This window comes from Lethenteron reissneri, chromosome 15, assembly GCF_015708825.2.
Source record: "Lethenteron reissneri isolate LAM-NWPU_2019-01 chromosome 15, ASM1570882v1, whole genome shotgun sequence".
Classification (NCBI taxonomy): Eukaryota; Metazoa; Chordata; class Hyperoartia; order Petromyzontiformes; family Petromyzontidae; genus Lethenteron; species Lethenteron reissneri.
In genome coordinates this window covers 2,974,370-3,002,329 of record NC_083793.1, presented here as the reverse complement: position 1 = coordinate 3,002,329, position 27,960 = coordinate 2,974,370, and the positions used below count along the sequence as shown (strand labels likewise).

Sequence of the window (27,960 nt, the reverse complement as noted above, 5' to 3'; positions counted from 1 at the left end):
AATTAAATTTTTTACCTACTTTACTTTACCGAAAAAAAAAACCTAAGAGTATGACTCGGAGACTAACGCCGACTTCCAATTCACCTTGTGCCGCACTGGGACAGCTGCCATCTGGGGGCCAGACCCCCTAGGCTACAAACAAGAAATTGCGCTAAAAAGACATTTAGTTACGTTATGGGCGCAATATAAAAGCGAGTGTTATTGTGATTTTATTCATCATTAACATATAACCGGAATGAAATGGTAGTGGCTTTATTTGTTTGTTTATTAACATTTTTTTCACCAGATGGGCACGTGTCATAGGCTCATTCAGTGTCCCAGAAGGCTTGGTATGCTGCTGGACCATTACGTGTTGCCATGATGTGTCAGTTACCAATAAATGCACGTGCATTCATCACCTGAGACTGCAACAACAGAGGCACCAGGGTTTGTAACACCTCGAGACTGGAACTACAAGCCACTACTATTATCGCAATGTATCTTTACAATGGGCTAATTTTTTACACACACAACGGAGATAACACGCGCCGCAGAAAATGTGACACACCTTAGCAGACCTCAATTCTGTTTCCCCCAATGCAAAAACGTTATTGGCTTTCCAGGCCAATTTTAACCGGCAGCCTTTGTCAGCAGCCAGGCCGGTTAAACAAATTCTGCCGGGTAGCCACATGTTACTGGCAAGGGCGCTCCATATATACGATGGGGCTTTGTTGAAAATAAAAAAGCAACATTGTACACACACTCATTATGCATTATTGTGGAGCATTGTAGGAAAGAGCATTTTCAGACATGTCTCTACGCATAAATAATTGCTATTGATTAAACAAATGCTGCTGGGTGATATTGGTTTGTAAAGCCAATAGGCTGATGACTTAAACATATTTTATACGCATGTGTAGATGCTTATATACGTTACTAGCTGTACTACCCGGCTTCGCCCGGGACTTGTATCTACCACGGCCGGCCGCCTTTGTCTCCCCAGTGGCGATGTTAATACGCTACAGTAGTTAAGTTACTCGTTTGAGGCAGAGTCGACCTAGGGGAGGTTCAAATAATCGTCACCGGTGGTGGCCGTGAGCGGGAATCGAACTGGGTTTGCCGGGTTGGTAGCGCAGCGTAGCGTTAAGCACTACACCCACCGCTCCTCACACACCACACACGCACAGACACACACACAGACACACACAGACACACGCAGACACACACAGACAGAAACACACACACAGACAGCACGCTAACCACTACACTACCGCTCCCCACACACCACACACGCACACACACAGACACACACACAGACACACACACAGACACACACACACAGACACACACACACAGACACAGGCAGCACGCTAAGCACTACACTACCGTTCCCCCTACACAACACACGCGCGCGCGTCCATTGCTGCAGACACACACGACTTTCAGGGTGCATACGGCAGTTAACGACTGAAATAATAAAGCGGCAATGCTGTGTAAGGAACGCCTTAGACCCGCATTATACATTTGTGTAATGCGAGCGTAAACACACAAACACACACAAACACATACACAATACACACACACATACATGCAGACACACAGACAGACACATAACACACATACATACACACACATACAAACACAGAAACACATACACACACATACATAGACACACACATACATACACACAAACACATCCACAGACGTACATACACACATACATACAGGCACGCAGACATACACATAAACACATACAAAAAAACCCACATACATACACACACACATACATACACACAAACACATGCACACACATACATACACACATGCATACAGACACACAGACATACACATAAACACATACACACATACACATGACCCGGCTTCGCCCGGGACTTGGATCCACCACGGCGGCAAAACCGACATACATACACACACAGACATACACACAAACACATACACACACATACATACACACATGCATACAGACACACAGACATACACATAAACACATACACATGACCCGGCTTCGCCCGGGACTTGGATCCACCACGGCGGCAAAACTGACATACATACACACACAGACATACACACAAACACATACACACACATACATACACACATGCATACAGACACACAGACATACACATAAACACATACACATGACCCGGCTTCGCCCGGGACTTGGATCTACCACGCCCGGCCGCCTTTGTCTCCCAAGTGCCGATGTTAATACGCCACACCAGTTACTCGTTTGAGGCTGAGTGGACCTAGGGGAGGTTCAAATAATCGTCACCGGTGGTGGCCGTGAGCGGGAATCGAACTCGGTTCGCCGGGTTGGTAGCGCAGCGTAGCGTTAAGCACTACACCCACCGCTCCTCACACACCACACACGCACAGACACACACACAGACACACGCAGACACACACAGACAGACACAGACAGACACACACACACACAGACACACAGACAGCACGCTAAGCACTACACTACCGCTCCCCACACACCACACACGCACACACACAGACACACACACAGACACACGCAGACACACACAGACAGACACACACACACAGACACAGACAGCACGCTAAGCACTACACTACCGTTCCCCCTACACAACACACGCGCGCGCGTCCATAGGTACACATACACGCGCTTGCTGCAGACACACACGACTTTCAGGGTGCGTAAGGCAGTAAACGACTGAAAAAATAAAGCGGCAATGCTGTGCGAGGAACGCCTTAGACCAGCAACACATTTGTGTAATGCGAGCGTAAACACACAAACACATACAAACACATACACACACATACACACAAACACATACACACACATACACACACATACATACACACAGACATACACATACACACAAACACACACATAGATGCACACAAACACATACACAATACACACACACATACATGCAGACACAGACAGACACATAACACACATACATACACACACATACATACACAAAAACACATACACACACATACATAGACACACACATACATACACACAAACACATGCACACACGTACATACACACATACATAGAGACACGCAGACATACACATAAAGACATAAAAAAACCCACATACATACACACACACATACACACAAACACATACATACACATACATACACACATACATAGAGACACACAGACATACACATAAACACAAACACACATACACATGACCCGGCTTCGCCCGGGACTTGGATCCACGATGCCCCGCCGCCTTTGTCTCCCCAGTGACGATGTTCACACACGACAGCAGTTACGCTTTTGAGGCTGAGTGGACCTAGGGGAGGGCCAGGTCCGTTTCAAATAATCGTCAGCGGTGGTGTGCGTGAGTTGGAATCGAACTGGGGTCGCTCAAGCAGCTTAATGACTGTTTGTACAAAGAACATATAAAGAATCGATTATAATAACCAGGCAAGAGTCCACATTATAGACTGCCAGTACACGCACTCAGCTTCATAAGCAGGCTAGAGTGTACATGATAGAGTGGCAGTACGCTCACCGAGCTTAATAAGCAGGCTACAGTGTACATGATAGACTGGCAGTACGCTCACCCAGCTTAATGAGTATTTGTACAGTGAACATTAAAGTAATCGATTGTTGGCGCGTTGGGTTTAAAAGTAATATTAATAGCACACATTGTGGTGGGGGTGTAGTGAAGAGTAGGAAAAACTTTGATGAATTTACCTCAGAGTGGCGTGGTGGGTGTCGAGGCCTAGTAGCGTGCAAAGCCTGCGGCCTCGCCTAAAATTGTCGGCTTGGAAGAGGCAGGGTACGGGTGGCGTTCCTTCCCCCCCCCCTAGCGCTCCAACAATACTATGTAATGGCTATTATTTAATTAAATACGGAGCTTATGAAAGTGGCGAAGGCGTGGCTAGCCGTTGCCAGGTCCAATGAAAGCGGCGAAGGCGTGGCTAGCCGTTGCCAGGGGCAACCGCCGTCCAATGAAAGTGCGTATGGGCCGAAATACACACACACACACACAGACAGACAGACATGAACGATTTTATATATATAGATTACCCAGGAATCTTCTAGAAAGATCCATAATGAGCTTATACAGAAAAGGCATTATACGACTGTCCTTTGTCATCAGGGCCAGACGATGCCTGATTTCTTTTATCTTCCACGAAGTTCATGATCCACCCTAAACCGCATTCGCACAAAGCCCTGGCAGATGCAGATACCTGATGCACAAATGGGAAATTAAAAGTTATCCAGTAGCGAACGACTGTGGTCATCCAGAACAGACCGTACAACGTATAACGACGCAATGCCCCGATCCCCAAATATACGAAGGAGACATCACAGCGGCACAACGCCGCTGCTCCCGACGCGGTTATCTGGGCTTGACCACGTGACTGTGAAATTGTAGTCGTTGCTCTGCATCTACATCAGAGCCGTACGAAAGAAGAAGAAGAATAAGGGCCAACACTGACCGGTAGAGGCCTGAGCCATTCGTGAGCACCAGCTCGTAGACCTGCCCCTCTTGCACCTCCTCCATGAGCAGCGTGCCCGGCTGCTCCTGCCCGGCGTGCTGCACGGGGATGAACTCGCACACCATGGAGCGGGGACACAGCAGGTAGCGCCTTTCCCGACGCCCCGGCCACAGGTTCACCCCGATCAGACCTGCGGTGACCGAGGGTAACGGTGAGATCGCACGACAAAAAAAAACAAAGGAAAAAAAAGAGCATTGAGGTGGAGCTCATCCACTACTGTTTAAAACCTTGAGCCGGTGATGGAAGTTCTCCATTTCTATGGCAGGGGCAAGTCTCTCCATAGGACAACCACTGTTGACTTACGCGCAAAGTGGGACGAGTTTTTATCGAGCCCGGAGAGATGATGGGGTGAGTCGACCCCACCCCCCTCTAGCCAGGATTCAAACTCGCGGAGTTCCGATTGCGAGCCGCCCGCTCTTCCGCTTAGCCACCTGGCCCGGTTTGTGTAATATCAATGATGAATATAATCGCATCAGCTTCTCGTGAGCCTGCGTTTAACTCTCTCATGCCTGAATCAGTTAACGGCACGCCCAAAAATACGTTGCACACTTCTCGCATGATGCGGCGAACACTCAAATTCCACCGTTCGCCGCCACCACCACGGCGAAGTCCTACTATGCCCAGTGTCTCTGGTCACAATGTCCTCCACTGGGTTGCAACACTGAATATACGGTGACCAGCACAGAGGACTGCACGTGCCGAAGGTTTTGAGGCGCTGTGGCTGTAATGTCAATAAACAGGAGCGGTCCACCAGAGCGGACACGGTGCATGAGCACGTCAAGAGCGAAACATATGCATTATTGAAGAATACATAATTTTTATTGCGTGTAAAAAAAACCAGCAAATCATTAAAGACGAGTGAAATTTAAAACAGTGGCACTGTAGCCAATGAGGTGGGTCATATAAAATGTTGCATCATCTGAGGCAGGGAATTGAACCCACCTCCTGCGCTGCATGAAAGTCGGCCTCTATCCCCTCGGCTACAATGCCTCTACACGGTGCGATGTTTGCTATTCGACTGAGACGCATGCGTTGCCTCTGCCTAAGTCTTATGCAATTTGAACTTTTATCCTCGATCTATTTTACGTATTTATTTTGAGCGATTTGCTTACCTTTTCTGTGCATTGCACTCCTACCGCGTTTTTGTATTGTATGTTGTAACTTTCTGACCCGCCCCTACTGGACATCTTTGAAAAAGAAAAGCTTCATAGCTCATCGGATTTTTCCAGGAAAAATAACAAATTCTGATTCTAAAGACTCACCCAGTGGGCCTTGAACCCCCATCGCCCTTCACGCCCACTCCATCCCTGCTAAGAAGTTAAGTTCATCTCCTTCCACCCCCCTCCCACTGCCAAAGGTCCATGGTTACATTGGAACAGACCTCCAATAGTCTCACTAGCTGCCACCCCTCACGCACGAACAACACGGAGTTGCTGTGACGCTCACCCTCCGTGGCTCCGTACAGAGGTGAGTAGAGGGGCACTCCCCGGCAGTAGTGGTTCTCCAGGGCCCGGCCGTATGGCTCGTTGGAGCCGGAGTCTACGGCCAGCACCAGGTTGAGATGCGGCCAGATCCTGCGGGCGATGCCGTCGAATCCGCCGGCAAACGCCCGACGCAGCTCCTCGGCACGCGCCGGATCCGGCCTGAGTAGGGCGTTCAGCGAGGAGCGTATGTCGTCCGGAAGGTCGATGTTGGGGCTCACCTGTTAGAAAAGTGCAGCAGAGTGGTGTGGTCGTGTGGTGTGGGGGGTCGAAGGTCCAGAGGTGGGTGATGCTCACAGGTCACACCGAGGGTCGGTGTCTGTGGCATAGTGCCCGACAGTGCAGCTTCGAAAAGAAGCTCCCAGCGAGCGCCCGGCCAAACGTCACGCCTCACGGCACGAACCGGGAACGCATCAGAGCTCCAGATAGCAACCGCGCAAAACCAACGGTAACGGGCGCCCCGTTGGCGAGATGTTATCCGCCTCACCTGGTATACAGAAGGTCGTCGGTTCGTGCCAACCCTGACGCATGTATATGTGGAGTTTGTGTGTCTCTATCTCCCTGTGGTCGCGTGGATTTTTCTCCGGGTCCTCCGGCTTTTCCCACCACATCTAGATTCAACGTGCGCTTAGAGTAGCTGGCTGTTGATGATAAGCCACTTCTCATTTGGGGCCATCATTTTTGACAGCGAGGTCGCTTCTGCAAAAGAGCTATATAACTCAGTGGGGCCTTACCCGATAAAAAAAAAAAAACCATAAATAAAATAAAATAAAAAAATCGCTTACCCGGCCCAACTCGATGTCTTCAGCCAACGAGCGCTGCCACCGCATCTCCAGCGCGGAGAAGGCGTGGTACACGAGCGATGCGAAGTTCGCCTCCAACGAGCCCAGGCGTCGGTCGCGCAGCGCGAACAGCAGGTGCACGTAGAGGGCCTCCCGCTCGCTCGCGATGGCAAAGGCGCACCCCGGGGTGGAGTAGATGCCCAGGAGTCCCTTGCTGCTGTCCGGTGACGAGGAGTTGGGTCCCACGGGGATGCCGGCCTCCGACGAACGCCAGCGCGGCATGTAAAAGAATTTTGCCACCTTCTGAAGGTTCCTGGCTTCGGGGTACGTGTCGAACATGACGCACAGGATGACGGCCACTCCCTGCGATGATAAAAACAACAACAACGACGACGATGGTGACAACAATGTAGTCATATGACAGAAGCCTCAAACGTAATGCTTATTTATTTTCTCAAAGAAAGTTTCACTGAACGAATGATATGCATATATTTATCATAAAGGTTTCTGGGTTAGATCGCGTTATTTATAAATGTGTCGCAACCCTTCACCACCCGACATGGCCAATCATCATTTAACCCAATCAGATGCCTCTGATCTCTGCATCAGATTGGGTTAAATGATGACGTCACCCTGCTGCTGCTCTATTTAAGACCGGGAGCAGGTGGAGGGCTTCACTATTCTGGCAAATTGCCCGATGATGCTGGTTGATGTAATTACCAGCGAAACGTCGTACTCAAAAATTGTAAATGTTGTGGATTCACTCTTCAACACACCGGTGGGCTAAAGTAGTGAACTATTTGTCTTTTGTCAACGTGACACTTTTTTACTGATTGGCCGTGTCGGGTGGTGGAGGGTTGCGACACATTTATAAATAACGCGATCTAAACCCAAAAACTCTTATTATGAATAATATTGGTCGCGAAAGCCTACGTGTTAAACTGATATGCATATATATGGCTACTTCTCAACATTGTCTTCCCCTAAGTAAATGAACAAACACATTTCTGTGGTGATAGAAGTGTCTGTCTATTTGGCATTGAACGATAACAAAATTAATCAAATTTGAGCCCCTGTCAAAATCGTGCAAATGTATAACCTGTATATCTGTACAATGCGGTGCCTAAATAAATAATTTTGATTTGTATAAATAAACACATTCACTCCAATTATTCATCATATCAAGGTAGGCCTCTCTCTGCCAACTCATCGCCACGCAGGCTGGTGTGTCACACACAGACACACATGTTAACTCCATCTATACACGATCCACCGATCCCGCGCTAAGGGGCCATCCATAAATGACGTCACGCACCGGGGGGGGGGGGGGGTGAGACATTTGTGACGATGTGTGACGAGGGGGTGGAGTGTTTGAGAAATGTGACGTCACATCAAAAAGCACGACTTTAAATAAACAACACGTTCTACTTAATTTAACAGACTTTTTAATAAATGTTTTCTCCTACAACATCAAAGTGCAGCAGCACATTACATACGCACTACAATGACAATAGTTTAAAGCGATTTGAAGCATGTTTTTATTTTTTTGGGGGGGGCAGAGCTTTGTGACATCATATTTGAGGGGGAGGGGGCTGACTTTTTGTGACGCCGTGTGACGAGAGGGGGGGGGTCAAAAATCGTCCAAAATCGCGTGACGTCATTAATGGACGGCCCCTGACGCTCCTACAGCAGCCACCCGACCTGGAGGAAGAACTCCCGCAGGGTGGAGGGCAGGCTGAGCAGCATGCTGCAGTGGCCCGATGTGCCGGACGTGAGGGCCAGGATCGACGGCTGCTGAGATGTGAGAACTCCCAGCTCCCCACACGCCACCCGCTCCACGTACGCCCGGTAGTGATCGTATCTGCGGCAGCAGCAGCAGCAGGCAGCCGCAGCAAGTAGCCACAGAAAGCAGCAGGCAGCAGCATGCAGCAGCAAGCCAGCAGCAGCAAACAGGTAGCAGCAGTGGCGGGTAGCAAGCAGCACGAACGGGCAGTAGCAGGCAGCAATAGACAGCAGCATTAGACAGCAGAAGGCAGCAACAAGCAGCAGCAGCAGGCAGCAGCAGCAGATAGCAGCAGGTAACAACAGGCAGCATCAGCCAGCGCCAGCCAGCAACAGCCAGCAGCAGCAGCAGTCAGCAGCAAGCAGCAATGGCGGGCAGCAGGCAGCAGTAGCAGCAGGCAGCAATAGAAGAAGGCAGCAAAAGCAAGGTGATTGCCAGGCATGTAATTTTATTCATAGATTCATCATCATGAAAACGATGCACAACAATCCGTTAGCAATGTACTTTGTTAGGCGTGTAACGATGCATCGATGCATTGATTGAAATTGATCATTGTGGTTGTGATACACAGACTGGAACGTTTGTGTGGGAATCAATTACAGTATGCAAATTACTGGATATTATAAAATGATTATGTTGCATTCAGGATAAAATGTAGCTCATATCACAAAAAAGTTCAGAAAGTGCAATGTTGAAAGTGCTTACTAAGTAGCTATTATTAACTGTTATAAGAACATTCAAAAGTATGAAAATGTAATAATCTAGGTACGCTTCACAGACTTGCATATTTCAGGGGAGGTCCTGGTTTTAGGATGTTGGCCAATTCCGATTTGAGCCTTTCTGCAAGTAGTTTGACAACTGGAATACGTGAAGAAAATCCACACTATGAGAGAATAATCCTCACTAACTAAAGAGATGGGTTAGCAACCAACGTGCCTGTCCTGTTCTGCGAGAGGGACGAGTCAAAATAGAGGTGGACCAGATTCATAAAACAAATGCTGAAAACAAACATGGCCAGGTATGGAATACGGTTCACAAAGTCGTGACATAGTGGTTATCAGACTGCGCTATGAAACACGTCACCCAAGTTCGATTCCTAGCCACGGCTAACATCAGTGGCGAGTGATACGCAAACCGGTTTAACCCTCCCCCCCGTTCTTCGCCAACCTGGACTGACTAGCATGGTGAAGTATGGTAAAAATAATAACCCAACAGCGACATGGCATGGGAGGCCTTCATCCACTGGTGGTTGGAGAATAACTGGAATTAATTACGTCCATAACTAAGATACTGCCACGGAATGGTTACCAATGAGTTTAGAATACCAAAAAAGCCAGAGATCTCCTCCATAGAGATGTAACTTGTTGAGGCGAAGTGTCGTTAGCAAGCACCTATGAAGAGCAGCACCTATGAAGAAACTGTGAACAAGGGGATGGTGCGGCCAGAAGTACGCAAGGCCCCCTTTGTCTCCCCAGTGGTGAGTCGACCTAGAGGGTGTCCAGAAGTAATTCTCTTACCACAAGCCATTGATTTTAGCAGTGGTCAGTGATTGAACTCGAGCCGCCGGGTTCGCAGCATAGTGAGTTAGCCATTGCGCCACCCGTGTTCATCAGCTGAAGACCACATGACTCACTGTCCATAATAAGTTGCGTTAGTCATGCCCATTACACAGGTAACACATTAATGGAAATAACAATCTGCAGTCCACCCGAATCATGAGGTGTTCGTTAACAGGGGGTGACTGTGAAACGCCTTGAGATAAATACTTAAACAGCATTTTACTTTCTGTACCCCAACCTTGGCCAATGTTTTAAGGAAAGTTTTTTTTTAGGCTTGACAGATGACCGGGCTCTCTCGTCGTGGAATAACACACTTGATGGAGCATGTGACATTCTGTGCCCAAGGGGACAATTTTCAATTGGATTCTTTGCATGCGCCGTGCACGTCGGGGCCATGCCCGCTAGCATCGGGGAGGCTGAATTAATGCGCACCTGCAAAGAGACAACGCTAACGAGCGCAAATTACTTGGGCGAAACGCTCACACGCTGCTCAAAAGTAGTTTCGCAAGATGGGCGCAAAAAGGCGGGCGAGAAAAATGGGCATTTGAGTCATTTACTCAGCTGTCAATCAAGCAGAGGAGCAAGGCGGTGTAATTTCTACTGCGCCACATGCGCATTTGGATGCTAGATTACAGCACATTGCCCCATCGCTTACACCACAGTCGGCCGGATGCCCATTTGGGCCATTCAATGGGTGAGTTACATTACTGAGAGCAAAGACGAGAGTGGTTTGGAGGATAACAAGAGTCGAGGAAAAGTGTCAGGTTTGGGATCCGGGATGAGGTATTGTGCCAGGGGCTCTCTTCTCTGCATGCGGGAACTTTCAAATGTGAAAGCTGCGACACAATATCGAGTGCAGCGCGCCCGACAAATTAAAAGCATCTGTTGCAGATGCTATGGTTGTTGAGTGAAAATGATAAGGCTCATTCCCCTCTACCTCTGTGGCCTCTCTATGTTGCTGTGAAGAAGGGTCATTGTCTGAAATGTCACCTATTAAATATATTTTTTCTTTTTAAGGCCACAGCGTTATTATACTTTTTTTTGCGTGACTCATTAAGAACATGCTTTTGGGATGATATACTGAGCAATTTCTTCGGTTTCTAGAATTGAACCTGTATTTTTAAATCACATGAACGTCTGCTAACATGCGCCGATTTGTTTTTTTGCAGTGTCCGCTGTATAATATGTAACTTAGATGAGTGTACACGTGCGGTTCAACTCGTGCAGCATGGACAAAGACGAGCGAAGAGGTAAAATCAAATGCCCTTGATCGTTAGCTGCTCGAGAAAACAGCTGTGTTACTGAGGGTCAACAGCTGGAGTGACAGAGGCTTTCTGTTGTCTCCGTCACATGCCGTTCAGTGGTCAGAGCAGAACAACCCCATTAAACCATCACGTGATATACACAGCCACGCACAAACTGTGGGCACAAGGGAATAAACAAAATTAAGGTGACGCAACATTGCTTCTATAATTGCCACACAATTTAGATGATTGACCAAGTCAATGTCAGACACTGAACATTGACCAGTGTCCTATAACGCAATTTATGGGCAGTGGCCCCTTTTATGAGTGCAAAAATATGGTCAGCGTTAAGAGCTGACCTTTAATGTCAGCAAGATATATACTAAGTCCTATAATACACAATGAAGACATCAGCATTGTGTGTTGATGGAGATTCATCTATGGTGGTGGGATCAGGTTTGAGACTGCTGTTAAATGACACCTGGTTGGAGAATGTCCACTCAGAGCCATAAACCAGCACAACTGCCCAGGAAGTTAAAGGACCTTTTAAATCAAATAGAATAATGAATTCATTTGACATTTTCACCATTATTATCGTACAAGGCTATCACAAAGGGGCTATGTTTCACATACACTGTCTGCCATAGCTTTCAGGTCAGAGGCGATGTTGCCATGTGCACTCCCATTTGAGTAATCTGCAAGAAAATGTTTGAACTTAGCAAATGTGGACGACGACGCCAGCGCAAATGTCTTACGCTCTCACGTCACAGGAGCTTTCACGTTCACTGCAAAGCCACGCGGGGCGTATTTATGGTTAACGCACGCGCGACGTTAACCCGGTCGACTGTGAGGCTCGAACTGTGATCGTCTGGAACAAGCAGAACACACCCTTGCGCTGGATGTCCTTAGATTCAGAGTCATGGGAATAAACGGATGAGTGGCAAAGGAGCCAGAACCGCCATCAAGAATTGCCCAGGCTGTGTGGGCCTACATTGAGATTCATATTCTTAGGTTTTTTCGGTAAAGTCACGTAGGTAAAACATCAAAATTAATAAAAATAAAATAAAATAAAGATCACGACGTTTCGGAGGCAACACAAGTCTCCGTCATCAGGTGGGACCGTCACAGCCAGATTAGCTGCATCAAGTGAGGCAATGATTCAAGATGTAATCGCTTTTAAGCGATCATGACGAAACGTCGTGATCTTTATTTTATTTTTATTAATTTTGATGTTTTACCTACGTGACTTTACCGAAAAAACCTAAGAATATGAATTCTTGCAGTCACGAAAGCTTCAAATCTAGAACTACATTGAGATGTCTGGCCACATTCGCGACTGAGCGATTATCAGAATCATAATCTGTATTTGTACTGGAGGAATTCGTTGAGCTATAAAGCTCTTTTTCACAGATGTCCAGTAGGGGGCGGGTAAGAATGTTACAACAAGAAAAAATACAAAACATACCAAGTATAGGAAAGGTAAATAAATCACTTAATATGTATCTTACCAGGTAAAGCCCACTGAAGTATTAACTTATTTTTCAAAAGCGACCTGGCCACAAATGATAGCTCAACAAAGTGGCTTATCGTGTGGATATTTATAACAGCAAAATAATCTCATTGCACGTTTCTAAATGTGGAAAAAAGTGGAGTCCCCATAGAAGTCCCCGTACAGGTGACAACCGATGGAGATTAACCCACTTCATCTTCTTGGTTCTTTCGGTAAAGTCACGTAGAAGGGAAATAATAAAATAATAAAAATTTTACATAATAAAATAATTCTCATGACGTTTTGGCCCACTTGTTTCGGCCCACTTGCTGTACTGTCATCTCTTGGAGATCCAGGGTAAGGCAACCTTGACAGCCATACCCTGTAACCCACCAACCCTTGGCTCAACAATACTGGGTTACAGGTGTGCGCCACTACTGCCTACGATGTGTTATTCCCCTGGCAGCACAAATAATAATAATTCCATTTATATGGCGCTTTTCATCTAGAATCTCAAAGCGCTGTACAGAAAGCAGCAGCAGACACGCATAAAAATACTAATATTATGAATACATTTTAAGAATCCATTTACTAAATTAACTCAAAGCTTAATAAGCGAAAGCGTATAAATAGGGTTTGAGACGCAAATAAAAAAAATGTCCACAGACTCTGAGATCTCTGATATCTCGTAGAAGAGCATTCCACAGCCTGGGGGCTACACGGGGAAAAATCTCGGTCACACATAGAACGAAGCCTCGGCCTGACAATGCAGAGAAGATCTGCATCCCCAGATCTTAGGGACCATAAGGAGACGTGTGAGTGCGGCATAACAATACAGTTTAGCGGCGCAACGGAACTAGGTATAAAAACAGCAGAAATTAAACCCTTCAGGTCTGTTAAATATATTTGAGTCTACTGGCCAAAAAATATCACTTTTATTGAATATAAGACGACCATTTTAGAATTGAGTTCAGTTATTTGTTAGTTGAACCGAGGTAGTGTCAACCATTTTTTTGTTACAAATGCAACATAGCCAATCAATTCAATGCATACACATTGAGGGACATGCCATCACATATCTAAAATAATAATACGTTTGCAGGGTTAGGATGCAAGGTTTAATGAACAGATTACCCATGAAGCAAGGAATTGCAAAGTCACCACCAGTGAAAGGAATATTGACAGGTCTGCATGGAGTATTCAAAATTTAATATGAGGTGTTTTCCTGTTAAGAGCTGATAAATGTCATTGACAGACAGTTGGCTCCAATCCTGTTTGTTTAGCTCTGCCAGATTCTCAATTATTAGCACTTGAAATGTCACATGCCCAGCATTTATTGACGGCTAAAAACACACACGCGCGCGTGTGCGCGCATGAAGACACACACAAAAACCCTCAGAGATTACCGATTTCCCTGCTAATTTGAGAAATGTCAGTATTGCTGACCAAACTCTGTTGTTATCACTCAGATATTTTCATTTACAAGGCTATTGTCCACAGATACGTCTCACCTGTTATTACCATTAGACAATCCAAAAAATTGCAATGCGCATCTGATTGCCTGGTAATAGTTATCAGATTTTGCACACAATTTGGATAAAAAGCATTTAATGGAGTTGCACCAAAGTCTTGGAACAACCTCGTGTCATCTCTTGGCATCTCCATTTTGCCACCTCTGTTCTCATTTCAATTTACTAGATTGAAAACGAATTTCTTCAGAACTGCTTTTTGTGTTCAGTTTGTTGTCCTTCCCCCACACCTCCGATGAGCATGGCTGGTCTACGCACGGTGTGAAAGAAGTTAAACATTTCTAGATTTCATAACCAAGAGGGGACTACATTTTTTACCACTTTAATAGACTCGACAAGGAGCGTGGCCAAGTGAAACCCACGGACTAAGACTCGAATTAAAATGCAATTCTACAGGTTGCTGACGAAGGCCACGCATAAAATAAACGTGCAGATGTATATATTTATATATTTTAAATGTCAACAAAGAGCGGCGCGCGCACCTGGTGAGTGGGTGCCTCTCCCTCAGCTCCCGACGGCTGCGGATGGAGTCGAGGCCGTGCTGACGCCCGTACGCCGTGCCGCCGTTCCGCTGCAGCCGAGCGAGCAGCGTCTCCTCCTGCGCGGTGGCCACGTCCATGGTGTCCGCCTCCAGCCTCTTGCGCTGCCACCTCCCCAGCCTGTGGGTGCACGCGCACCGCGGCACGGGCAATTGTCCGTCCGCGCGTTCGTCCGCTCAGTCACTCCTGCGGCAGCGTGCCGATAATCCAGCAACTTTGGAAGCGAGTTAAATTTCGATTTAAAGCTTTCGTGACTGCAGGGATTCATCTTCTTGGTTCTTTCTGTAAAGTCACGTAGAAGGGAAATAATAAAATAATAAAAATAAAACATAATAAAATAATTCTCACGACGTTTCGGCTGCTTGCGTTGTGGCCGAAACGTCGTGAGAATTATTTTATTATGTTTTATTTTTATTATTTTATTATTTCCTACGTGACTTTACCGAAAGAACCAAGAAGATTTGGAAGTGAGGGTTGGTGGATTGTACAATCTTTCAAAACTCCCTCGAGGTCGTCATCTCCCGGCTCGCCAGGGTGTGGCAGTACCACCACAAGCGGATTCACTTCCATCTGTACTCCACAAGTACGGAGATTGAGTGGCGAGCGGTTACCCGCCTCGGATTGCGGGGCCCAGGAGAGCCGTTAAGTGTGGGCCACCATAACTGGGATACGCCGCTAATCCGACTGAACTTGGGCGCGACAAATGGGAGATTTGGCGGTGTGGAGCCACCTGGCACTGGCCCTCTTGAGATACCATTCACAAACAAGTCGTGACTTCTTCTTGGTTCTTTCGGTAAAGTCACGTAGAATGGAAATAATAAAATAATAAAAATAAAACATTATATAATAATTCTCACGACGTTTCGGCCACAACGCAAGCAGCCGTCCCCAGGTGGAGAACAGGTCTGTCGAGAAGACAGAGTCTGAATGACACACCCCAGGCTTGGAGCGACTATTTAAGCTGCAGTACTAATCGCATATCTGCATTTCCCATAAATATGCTAAATTCCTCTTGATATGCAAATTATTTTGTCAAGGTGCTCTTCCCCCCTCCATCCCAGCTTAAATAGTCGCTCCAAGCCTGGGATGTGTCATTCAGACTCCGTCTTCTCGACAGACCTGTTCTCCACCTGAGGACGGCTGCTTGCGTTGTGGCCGAAACGTCGTGAGAATAATTTTATTATGTTTTATTTTTATTATTTTATTATTTCCATTCTATGTGACTTTACCGAAAGAACCAAGAAGATGAATCCCTGCAGTCACCAAAGCTTTAAATCGAAATTTAAGTCATGACTTGTACGTATATACATATGCAGCCCGTTTATCTAGCCGTTGCTGGATGAGGGCCTCGCCATGCTGTGCAGGGAGTGAGGGTCATGTCATCATACTTCACCGATGAGGGTGGGGGGCATACAGAACTACAGATTTTGCTGCGCTGCCCAACACTGCCCCACAACACCTGTTACTCCACGGAGTTCACCCATCCACGCATTATCTAGGTTCAAACCTGCTTAGCTACTCAAGATTGATGAGATTAAGCACATTCTGGGTGATTTAGTCATAGCTATAACTCACATACCCATTAATGTGTGTATCTGTGCAGTCTAAATAAGAAACCACATTTCGTGAAAGAAAATATATGAACTGCGTGATTAACCAAATCGAAGCAGAGTTTACTAGCGCTTGCTTAAAACCCTATAATCCTTGAGTTTAACCTTTGAGGTGGAATTTACCCACATTAACACTAAACCACCCACACCCTCACAGATAAATCTTCCTAAGCACTGTTTGGGATTCATTATCATATACAAGCAGAATAAATAACACACAATACACTTCCTTGGAATATATATCCTTCCACATAAAACGTTAAATCATTCTCTAAACATACCATCGGTCACATGGTCTTTTGAGAGTGATGTTTTTGTTGTTCTCCCCAACAGCATTGGTTTAAGAAAAGCAAACTATGAACCAGTTTCATCAGCAGAGTGAGGCTTGCTGACAACAATGCTATTGCACTGCCAGATATTTATCAGCAAGGACCCTCTCTCTTTAAGATATGGGTCTTCGTTTGACGCAAATGTATAACAATACGTAACACAAAGAAAACATTAGCGTTGTTGGGTGGACGATATATACGAGCAGGAAATGCAAACAATCAGGATCATCAAACAAGACTTGCCAACTTTAAGTCAATAACTTCAAAGGGAGAGGGAGTGAATAGCTGGCGATATCTCTGAGGGAAATACACAAAACATATTACACATATACGATAGGCAAGTCGAATTATCGCCCTTCATTTGACTTTGTACACAAACTGCTTGCAAACCATAACTGGGCAAAGAATTTTCAAGTTTTGTTGCCAGATAAAAGGGTAAAAAACCAATTATCATATTTTTTACTGGCAAATGAGGTACCAATGGTGAATTCACACCACAGCTGCAAATAAAGTCAATCGGATTATGGATAGTCTTGAATTTAAAGTACAATAATACATTTTTGGCCACACAAAAGCGGGCGAGGGGGGGGGGCAGATAAATGCGTTTCGGCTCGTTTGTGACCCGTGCAGTGGGCCACAGACTTCGATCGTTTGCATAACGACCAAATAAACAAATACATAGATAAATCCACACCGCTTCAACTCTTCTCTCTCTCAGCGACAGCAACACACTTCAATGGCGTTAGAAAAAAAAAACACCATGCTCTATAGATACATAGAACCCATTGGAGTGAATATACGTTTCATTTTACAAAATAATTTCTATGCAAGTGCCTTCACAGTTTCTATTACCCACTTAGAATGTAATTTAGTTGTGTTTATTTTATTTATGCTGTGTACGTCTGCTCCAGTTGGTTGCAACCTTACAGTACGGCGTGTACTGTGTGCAGATAAAGGCGCAGCCTTGCAAGTGCCTGCTTGCTCACGTCACTGCTGGCAGAAGGGCCACGACTACAGGCAGCTCTCCAAAGTCCCTCTCGAGCAGTGGTTCTTAACCTGGGATGCGAGATTCCCTTTCTGGCGGTGCGAGACATGGCCACATTTTTTTCGAAGGTAAATCATCGAAAACGCTCATTAAGCACGGTCACGTAAGTACAACTACTTTGATTCATCAAACCTATGTATTCATTAACGTCATACTTTTTTAAACGATTGAGAACCAAAGGGCTTTGAGGTTTAGAACCACACTGCTCTTGAGGATATTTTTTCGCCTACAATTCCAAGCAGGCCACACGTCTTTGAAAGGGGTCAGAGTACCCACACTTTACCTCGTCACACGTGGTGACCCGCCAACTGACTGTGGTGCAACCCATTTATACTGCTTTGTGGACATGGGATTTAATACTGGTAGGAACCCACTGGTTCCACCAGCCCATAGAGGATTATTGTGTCCGTCCGTCCTACAGGGAGGGACTGGGTGGGGAGGGAGGGGCTGGGTGGGGAGGGGAGGGTGGGGAGGGGCTGGGTGGGGAAGGTGGGGAGGGGCTGGGTGGGGAGGTTGGGGAGGAACTGGGTGGGGAGGGTGGGGCTGGGTGGGGGGTGGGAGGGATGGGGCTAGGTGGGGAGGTATCTGGTCACTCCGTGGTGCCCTTATAAAACTCAACGTTTAACCTACTCACGCCGGCTTGTGCCCACCCTCACAGTCGGGAATATTTGCGGAATACACCACGCCGCCGTTGACCCTGGCCATTGACCGAGCAACCCAACGTTCCCCTCCGCAGGAATGTGTTAAACCTGCCCTATTGTTGAAACTGCCACATCAGCAGCAGAACGATCTGGCCACCGCTGTAGTCTAGGTCCAGTGTACTAACCAATACGCCATAGAAGCATCCCCCTACTACATTCATACGATCTTGATCGTGTCTGTGTTTATATATATTATTAAGGAAGCTGTGCCACAGTTTGGTAGGTGACAGACTGCATGACCAACCCATCGTACCTATAGTTAAATTCCCAGCGAAAGCTAACATCAATATCGAGATGTAACAGGACTTCCCATGGGCACTCCCCTAGGTCCACTCAGCCGTAACTTCCGACCTGCTCAGGTGTGTAAAGATTAACACTCGGGTTAGACAAATATGGCCATGGTATTGAGCACACAATGCCCTTGCCAGCCTCATTGTGTACATGCTAGCAGCACTTGCCTCAATATTCTATACATCTATGTGGGTAATCTGTTCATGCAAATGTGACCATTTTAGTTAAACAGTTTTAGCTGATAATCACATTTTCAAGAATTACGATCTACTCTGTGTTTAGCAGATTCATGTAATTCTGTTTTACATATTGTAAAATAATTGCAACACCATGTAGACAAGCACATACATTTTGTACAAAATTGAATATAAATTATAGTTAAACGTTTCGTGGTCACCTATTTTATATTGCTAAAACGATGTATTTTCTTCTGTAAAACATATCACTAAATATCTTCCCGACTGCATGATGCACGTCACACTGTCTGTGTGCGGCGTCTTGAGGTGCAGTTGTATTTATATTTAGACTCTTTCTACAATGATGTTCAGGGCAGCATGCTGGCAGGCACGTACTCTGCCGAATGGGATTGCGGTATCTCAAATGCAAGGGTGATTATGGTGACATTTTACATTTCCCATGTAATCATCCCCCTGTGATGTAGGCTGAATGCCAAGGACTAGAAAAGAGGACAGGATCTTGCTTGAACCAACGTTCTACGATGAAGAAGGGTCATCTTTTGAAAGAAAAAAAACACAATCATGGCATCTGTATAGTGTACCTGGCCGATCCAGTCTCTAGGCCCACAGTTTGTTTCCGCAAAGACGTTCACTTGCCAAGGCCTCTCCCATATTAAAGTTGCACGAACATTAAGAGTTATTTGCATCTGTTATTGCCTTTAAGCTTGAGTGTTGCTCGCCGTGTAGGATGTGTTTACTTAGAGAACACGGGACCGGTATGTTCTGTGGGTACCAAGACATTAGAGGTCACTTTCCACGCGAGAGCATTGTGCCAGCACCACTAAGAGCTGGGTTCGAATCCAGGATTGAGCCACCGGTAGTCAAACATGTTTCTCAACTGCGGCGAGTTAAAGATCTCAGGCCAGTTAGCAATTATGGCTGCAAACAAAAAAAACATGACATTAAATGTGGTGATTCACTTCATTTAGATTATTCTAGCTCTGAGAATAAAACAGTTTGTGTAACTGCGTGAGAACCACTTTGCAGGGCATGTGGAGTGTCCCTTATTGGCCTACAAAAGAGGCTTCAGAAGAAGTTGTTTTGACATCTTCCAGGTCACAATACCAGCTGCGAGGGTTCCGAATGGAAATGTCTCCATCGCATGTGAAGGTGATAACAGCACCACTACTTGTGTATATTCTGCATGACTAATAAAAGCCGTAGGTGATTCTGCTGAGGCTAAAGAGAGGTGTTTTACTCGATGATCATGTTGTTTGCATCCTGTACACACTTTTATTTCCATCATCAGTCACAGATCTTGCTTGAATTTGTTTGCCTTGAGCTTCTGCAACATTTTCCATACCATATAGAGAACTATAGCTGCTCAGAAAAAAAAAACATCTGGCACAAATGGCATTGGAATATAAGGACATTGTACCGATAAGTCCTAATAGGATTTTATTATTTGGTGGTGCCGCATTGGCCCTGGTGTGCTAAGCACACTTAACACATTCGTCAATAACAGTGGCTTTTAACAAAAATTGTATATATATATAGATACGTATAATCGGCTCGTATTCGTCTTGAGCAATGGCCCTTCTTCACAGCACATGAACAGAGGGGCCATGCAGATAGCGTTAATGAGGGTTGGAGACTGTGCACCTAATGCCACGGGGCCTGGTGAGAATTTAATTTAAAAAAATTTTTCTGATGACCAAGTTTTTGTTTTAATAGGCATAGTAATAGTTACCTGATAGTAGCTGTGATGTGCAGTGCAGTCTCCAATCCTCGTTAACTCCATGCCTCTGGCCTCTCTGTTTATGTGCTATGAAGAAGGGACCATTGTCCAAGACATTGAAAATTTATATTAAAAAAAATATTTCTATCAAGGCAGTGTGATTGATGTATGTGTCGATTTAAAAAAAACTCATTCAATTCGGTCATTGCAGAATTCACTTCATTACATACCTGTCAACTCGTACGGTTTACCCGTATTTTTTTACAGGGAAATTGAGTGCCAGGTCCATACGGCGTACAGCCGTTTCAATACAGGCAAAACATGTCTTTGTCTGTTTGTTTGTGTTTCTCCCTTGCGATGGGACTTTGTAAGATGAACGTTGAAATTGATAAGGGCACGGGCTGACCAATAAGGTCTGAATTGTTATGTAATAAGGTAGGAACTGATAAGGGGTTGACAGGTATGTGACTAGTGATTAAAATAAGCTGTCTTATTAATGAATGTGTTGCTCAGAAGAAGAAAAAAACCTCAATGAGCAAGAAGCCATGATTGCGTTGTGTAGTTGACCTATCACTGCCTTAGAATTAAACATAATCTTTTGAGCCTGGTGGTCAGCATGGGTTACGTGTGCAAGAAACACGCCCAGAGGTCGTGTGGGGACACGGCCAAGATTGAATGCAGGGGTCACGCAATGGACAAGAGACTACGCCCAGAGGAAATGAATTCAAGAAAGGTGCAAAAAAGGTGCTAGGGGATTGGAGGGAAAAACTCAAAAGATAAAGATTGGTGGGAAAGAGGAGGTGAGCAAGACAGGGGAAATACTGCGTGTATGTTGCACTTGTTCCACAACGTACGTAGCAGAGGTCGCAACCGGGTACCCGATACCCGTACCCTACCCGATACCTTGCGACCCTGGTGCAGCCGGGTACGGGTACGGGTAGGCCGTGAGTCACTGGTGAGTAGCCGTTTGTCACTCATTTCGGGTAGGGTACGGGTACGGGTAGGGAACGGGTACCCGTACCCGGCCGGGTACGGGTACGGGTCGCCGTTTGCGACCCTGGTGCGGCCGGGTACGGGTACGGGTAAAGAATCAAAACCTGTTTGCGACCTCTGGTACGTAGCCAACCGTGCTCATCGGAAGTGTGGAGGAATCCTGATACGAGGAGGTGTGAGACAAAGGCTCGGGGTCCTGGGGACGAAATGGCTGCAACTGTTCGTCTTGGTGCTGAGCGGAACAACAAACCGTTCCGTAACCGGGACGACCCACGTGGACTCTCTTGCACAATGCATGAGTTAAGCTGTCATCTAGATATAAATGAAGTGCTGGGATTTCCTCATTTCCTGGTTTGTATTGTGGTCTAACACTTTCTGTGCGTGTATTAGTTGGCACACCTCCGATGAGCGAGGTTGGCTACGTGCGGTGCGAAAGAAGTTCAACGTCCTTATGTAAAATTTCACTGAATTTAGCCTGACAGTGGGAAACACTGCTGTCTCCTCCGCACCAAGTGACATTCAGTACAGCTGGAATATTTTAAACAAGGGACTTATTCAGTCTCAGGTCAGGACATTTTTAAAACACGTAGCTCGTCAACAACTCCCTAAAAAGGTGGAATTCCACAAGAGGCAATGATGATTAAATATCAGATGTTTTTTGTGCTAACTCAGTTCTTAAGGCTGCAGCCCAACACATTACTTATTTACATGGTGTACATACCGGCCCATCTATCTATTCATAAGTTGTACTTTCTACACGAGATATGAGAATTAACAAAACATGAGGCTACAAAGGCTCAAAATGTAGCAACCATTAAATATTTTTTTGTTTTTCCAGCACCAATCAATTAAATCAATGTGTTCTACCTATTCAGTTGCTCCGCAGGAGAAGAAAAGATGACTAACACGTAATTAGTTACAGCAAAAGAATGCAATCGTGCTTTAGATCAATATAAAACATGAGACAACATTCACCCAGGGATAAAAATAACTCTGTATCTCAGGGTGTGTCGTTAAGACTGCAAAACCTCTGGACCCCTTGGCGTGTGAAGGCCACGTGTTAATTTGTAGTCTCGGCACAGCACAGGCAAACGCGTCACCACCACAAGGTGCACAAGAGCAGGGATGCAATGAGTTTGTGAATATTCACAGGTTCGGAACATTCCACCACTTTGCACGTTTACCAGTGAAATTCAAAACAACTCTGCAACATGTTTTTCATAGAGGTTGGTTGACCATACTTCACCATACTGCTCACTGCATGCTGGTGAAATTGGGGATGGGGGGGGGGTAGTGGCCAGGACTGATTTGGATAATACTTTCTGCTGATGATCACAATGGCCAGGAATTAAACAGTGTGCGAACCACTCTGCCACCATTACTACTTTACAGTCCCCTGCCTAGCATAGAGGGGTTAAGCCCCCCTCCCCCAACCTCGTGCTGAATCCTCACCCCCCTCCCCCCTTTGTAAATTCTCAAGTAAAAACAAGCAAACCCGTAAAAACAAAGTTTTTCACTCTAAATCCTTTATATGCGTGGCGGCTAGAGTCCTCTCGTCCTCTGTCTTGAGATGGCTGCAATCTATGGGTCAGATGATTGTCTGCCAGTATTAAGCAATTGGTAATTAAATATTTAATTTGTTTTCCCTAAACAGTGTAAAATTTTGGAAAAACATTTTCACGAACATTAATTGTCTGTCATAACGAGTCTGTGTGGAAAATGTCAGCTCGATTGGATCACGGGAAGTGGGTTAAAAAACGACCGAAAGATTTGCACGGTCGTAAGCAAGCAAGCAAGCACGCAAGCAAGCAAGCAAGCACGCAAGCAAGCAAGCAAGCAAGCGAACTTAATATAAAGGATTTAAAAACAAGTAGCGTGAAACAATGAGTATCGCAGCTTCTTCTAATACACACAGGAATTGAGAGCTAGAGCATGGGGGGGCATGACAGACAAAAGCAGATAATATAATTATTAATTCGATTTATCAATTACATGCGTTCTAAGTTGTTTTTTTGTGTGACCCAACCGCCCCATCCCAGTTGATGTGGAGGATGGGTCCCAACTGCACCATCCTCCGCCCCCATCCCGGTTAAGCCAGGTTGACACGACCGTGCGGCTGCTCTGGCCGAACGACGGCCGCACGCCGCGCTAACGGAGGCGCGGAGCGGGCCACGCCGCACTGACCTGTGCAAGACGGCGTAGCAGAAGTACTGTCCCAGGAGGCTGCCCAACGTGTGGCTCTCGGACACCGTGCGCTGCCTGATGTCCCACGCCAAGGCGAAGGCGCACGCCAGGCCGGCGCCGCCGATCGTGGCGACGCCGATGCCGAGGAAGGAGCCCATCGCTGCTCCTGCTGCTGCTGCCGCTGCCCTCCGGGGCTCGTGTGACTACGGGCGGACACCGCCTGGCTGCAAGGGGACACACTGGACATGGCAGCCACAGAACGCAGACGCTGCTGAAGACTCGCATGGAGGATCTCGTTGAAGAATAGTATTTACGAGGGAGCCTGCCGTGGTGTAATGGTTGGCGCACTCGAATTGCAAGCCAGAGGTCTTAAATAACCCTGCCTCTTTCCACCCGGCAGTACTAATGGGTACATCACAGTTCATTGATGGGCAGTCTCGCGTTTAGTGGGGTAAAGAGTGGGTAGTCCCATCTCTTCCGAGGCATCTGACCAACCAACGTGGAAGAGTAGCCCAAAATACACTCTAGAGATTGCTCTAGTGGAGGAGCTTCCGCAAGCAGTGCAAACAAACATCTATCTCATGGTGCTCCCCATGCTAAGCTTGGTCTACGCCTGCCAAGCGAAGAGATGTCAAGTGCCGATTGCTAGTTAGACAAAGGCAAAAGGATTCATGCAACATGGACAATTTGTAAACCGAACGAACCGGTCACCTCTTGATTGCAAATCCAGTCTGTTAACAATTACACCACAGCAGCATCCCCCCCTTTTCCATAATGTCGAGTCTAATTTAATACAAGCTCCGTTATCAGTGCAAGCAAGAGCGGTTGATGGAGCTCCCAGCAGTTGGCGGGTTCACTAATCATAGCGCCAGAGATGGGTTGTACAAGATAATTAGTTCGATGACACAAGCAGGGAGCAAGGAGCTTAAACAAACGCTGCAATTAAATGGAAATTAATTTAAACAAATGAGACGTAGCTTTTAAATGTTTAATACGTATCATGTCCATCCACTAATCGGCATCAGCTCCGAGTTCGGACGTCTATGATGAAGGTATGCCGACACATCCTCTCGGCACAAACTACCGTGACGATGTTATCCCACCACACGTCCCATCACGTTTGTCTCCCTCCTGGTCCTACCGTCTTTGATTCTTGTTGTTGTTTTTGTTAAAGCGGTGAAATCAATTCTACAGCGACTCGCTGGAACGCGTTTTGATCGATGGGCCTGAGTTAGTGGTACGCATTCCACATTCCTATGGAAGGGGTAGACACTTAACTTGACAAAAAGGTGCACAAAGTAACTATATTATCGACCCCCTAGATAGGCTGCAAGAAACCCTGAGATTTAAACTTGAAATCTAGAATCCAACTTCAAGCAGTCGCAGCTGGGCAAGATACTCCCTCTTATCAACTATCATTAAGGGCCGGCCATAAATGACGTCACACGATTTTGGCCGATTTTTGACCCCCCCCCTCCCCCCACGTCACACGGCGTCACAAAAAGTTAGACCCCCGTCAAACATTGACGTCACAAAGCTCTGCCCCCCCCCCCAAACCAAATTTCCATTTTGAAAATAAAACATGCTTCTAATTTAAACTAAAACTATTGTCGTTGTAGTATGTATTTAATGTGGCGCTGCACTCTGATGTTGTAGGAGAAAACATGTATTAAAAAGGAGGCGTTGGAAAGCTGAAATTTAGCATAAAATTCACTTGAAAATATTCAACGTCTAACTAAAACTGCAGATGTTCAGAATATTATAGTTAAATTATCTTATAATTCAAAACTATTTAAAGTAATTATAAATATAAAAAATACTTTAAACTTTGTAGTCGAACGAAGCAATCACATTCATTTCATAAAATGAAAAGCCCTGGTAGAATCATTATAATCAAAATGTTTGATAACAATCATAAAAAAATTAATTCAAAATGTATGCTTCTCCATTCTCCCATGGAGAAGCAAAATGCTCCTTCATGGAATAAATAAACGGTGACCTTAGTACATTTTAACAATCAAATACAGTAGTTAATAATGAAAATTAATAAAAATTAGTGTTGTTATAACAATTCAATTTAATTAATATTTATTTAAAGTTGCGCATTTTGCAGTTATGTCACATTTCTCAACCCTCCCCCCTCGTCACACATCGTCACAAATGTCTGACCCCCCTCCCCCCCCCTCGGTGCGTGACGTCATTTATGGACGGCCCCTTACTGAAATATAACTTCAAAGAAATAACCTATCCTAATAGCTGTTGGATCATGCTATCAATGTTATAGAAGATAACCAACCATTATTCTTTTTTCTATTAATAGCTACTGTTCAGAACACAATGTGTACACATCAACATGACAGGTGGCTGAGCGGTAGAGCAAGTGGCCGCCCATCATCTCTACTCTGGGGTTCGATATGGGGCAGTCACAACAGTGGTTGCCCTATGGATAGACATGCACCCGCCATGGGAACGTGGAATTTCCGCCACTCGTCCAGGGCTGCAAACAGGAGCTGTTGGACCGCACATCGATGCTCAACTTCGTGCAGCGAAGTCAAGTCAAGTGAGCGCAGTGCTTATTAAAGTCCAATCTTGATTTGAAACTTTCGTGACTGCAGGAACTTATTCAAGTTCACAACCAAGGTCGGACCCATTGCCAATGCTTCATTTTCAAAGTTGGGCATTCGGAAAGTGAAACCGAAACGAAAACAAACGACGCCAATTTTACGATCACCGACAAATTAAGGAACTCAACCCGCGATTATAATTAAAACGCTCGCGAGTCACACTTTGAACAGATGCCAAATCAATTATCGATAACGCCCGCTGCCCCGAGTAACAACTAAACCCATCATCATCACCACCACCACCATCATCACCGACGACTTCCGACAGATTTAACTGCGCCGTTCTCATCACCGCATTCACTACCGAGTTGTTCCGAGTGTACATCAGCACTGTGCGTCCTCACCTCTAAATACAACTGCGGTATAACCATCTGCGTAACCCTCCGTGCACAGTGCGCTTGCGTGCTGCCTGTAGGCAGTACGGACTAGCATCACGCGCCGTACAATGTGACAACAATGCTACGAGACTCAGAGCGCTTATGACACGCACGAGTACATCTCACATAGTATAGGGCATCGAACACTCACACACGAGTACATATCACATATTATACGGTATCGAACACACACGCACGGACACACACAGCTACGTGTGCTTACATTGTAACGAGGACACTGTACTACTCTGTTGTCATTACCACGATTTCCCAGCCCTTCCGTGTTTGTTATGCAACGCGGCCACGTGTTCCCCTTCGTCAGCTGATGCTGCTGGGGGGGAGGGGCGCGTCAGCTGTTGGCGAGTGGTGACGTCGACACTGCCGGGCAGCCGCATCCCCAGCGCGTGCGAGCTGCTGCTGGTGGTGCTGGTGTAGTGGGGGGGGGGATCAGCTGGTGGTGTTGGTGTAGTGGTAGGGGGGGTTCATCTGGTGGTGTCGGTGGTGGTGTAGTGGTTGGGGGGGGGGGGGGGTACAGCTGGTGGTGCTGGTGTAGTGCCTGGGGGGGATCAGCTGGTGGTAGCTAGTGGGGGGGAGGGGGGGTCAGCTGTTGGTGGTGGTGGTGTAGTGGTTGGGGGGGTACAGCTGGTGGTGGTGTAGTGGTTGGGGGGGGGTACAGCTGGTGCTGGTGGTGTAGTGACTAGGGGGGGGGGTCAGCTGGTGGTGTTGGTGGTGGTGTAGTGGTTGGGGGGGGGTCAGCTGGTGGTGTAGTGGTTGGGGGGGGGGTACAGCTGGTGGTGGTGGTGTAGTGGTTGGGGGGGGGTACAGCTGGTGGTGTAGTGGTGGGGGGGGGATACAGCTGGTGGTGTTGGTGGTGGTGTAGTGGTTGGGGGGGGGGGTACAGCTGGTGCTGGTGGTGTAGTGGCTGGGGGGGGGGGGATCAGCTGGTGGTGCATCTACCAGTGGTCATCTTAGTCGGTCAA

At 46.4% G+C, this 27,960-nt stretch overlaps 1 protein-coding gene across 2 annotated transcripts in view; it reads right to left on the bottom strand.

Moving 5' to 3' along the window:
- Positions 1–27,291, bottom strand: part of GHDC (GH3 domain containing) — a 38,645-nt gene extending 11,354 nt beyond the window's left edge. The window contains exons 1-7 of one of the 2 annotated variants that reach the window (XM_061551800.1): positions 27,204–27,291; positions 23,980–24,218; positions 14,856–15,032; positions 8,471–8,630; positions 6,773–7,132; positions 5,953–6,208; positions 4,447–4,636 (exon numbers count right to left, since the gene is read on the bottom strand). In XM_061551800.1, coding sequence (XP_061407784.1) covers positions 4,447–4,636; positions 5,953–6,208; positions 6,773–7,132; positions 8,471–8,630; positions 14,856–15,032; positions 23,980–24,137 — 1,301 coding nt within the window. In that variant the 5' untranslated portion in view covers positions 24,138–24,218; positions 27,204–27,291. The remainder of the gene's footprint in view (positions 1–4,446; positions 4,637–5,952; positions 6,209–6,772; positions 7,133–8,470; positions 8,631–14,855; positions 15,033–23,979; positions 24,219–27,203) is intronic. The other variant, XM_061551801.1, reaches the window with a different exon arrangement.
- Positions 27,292–27,960: the final 669 nt, after the last annotated feature.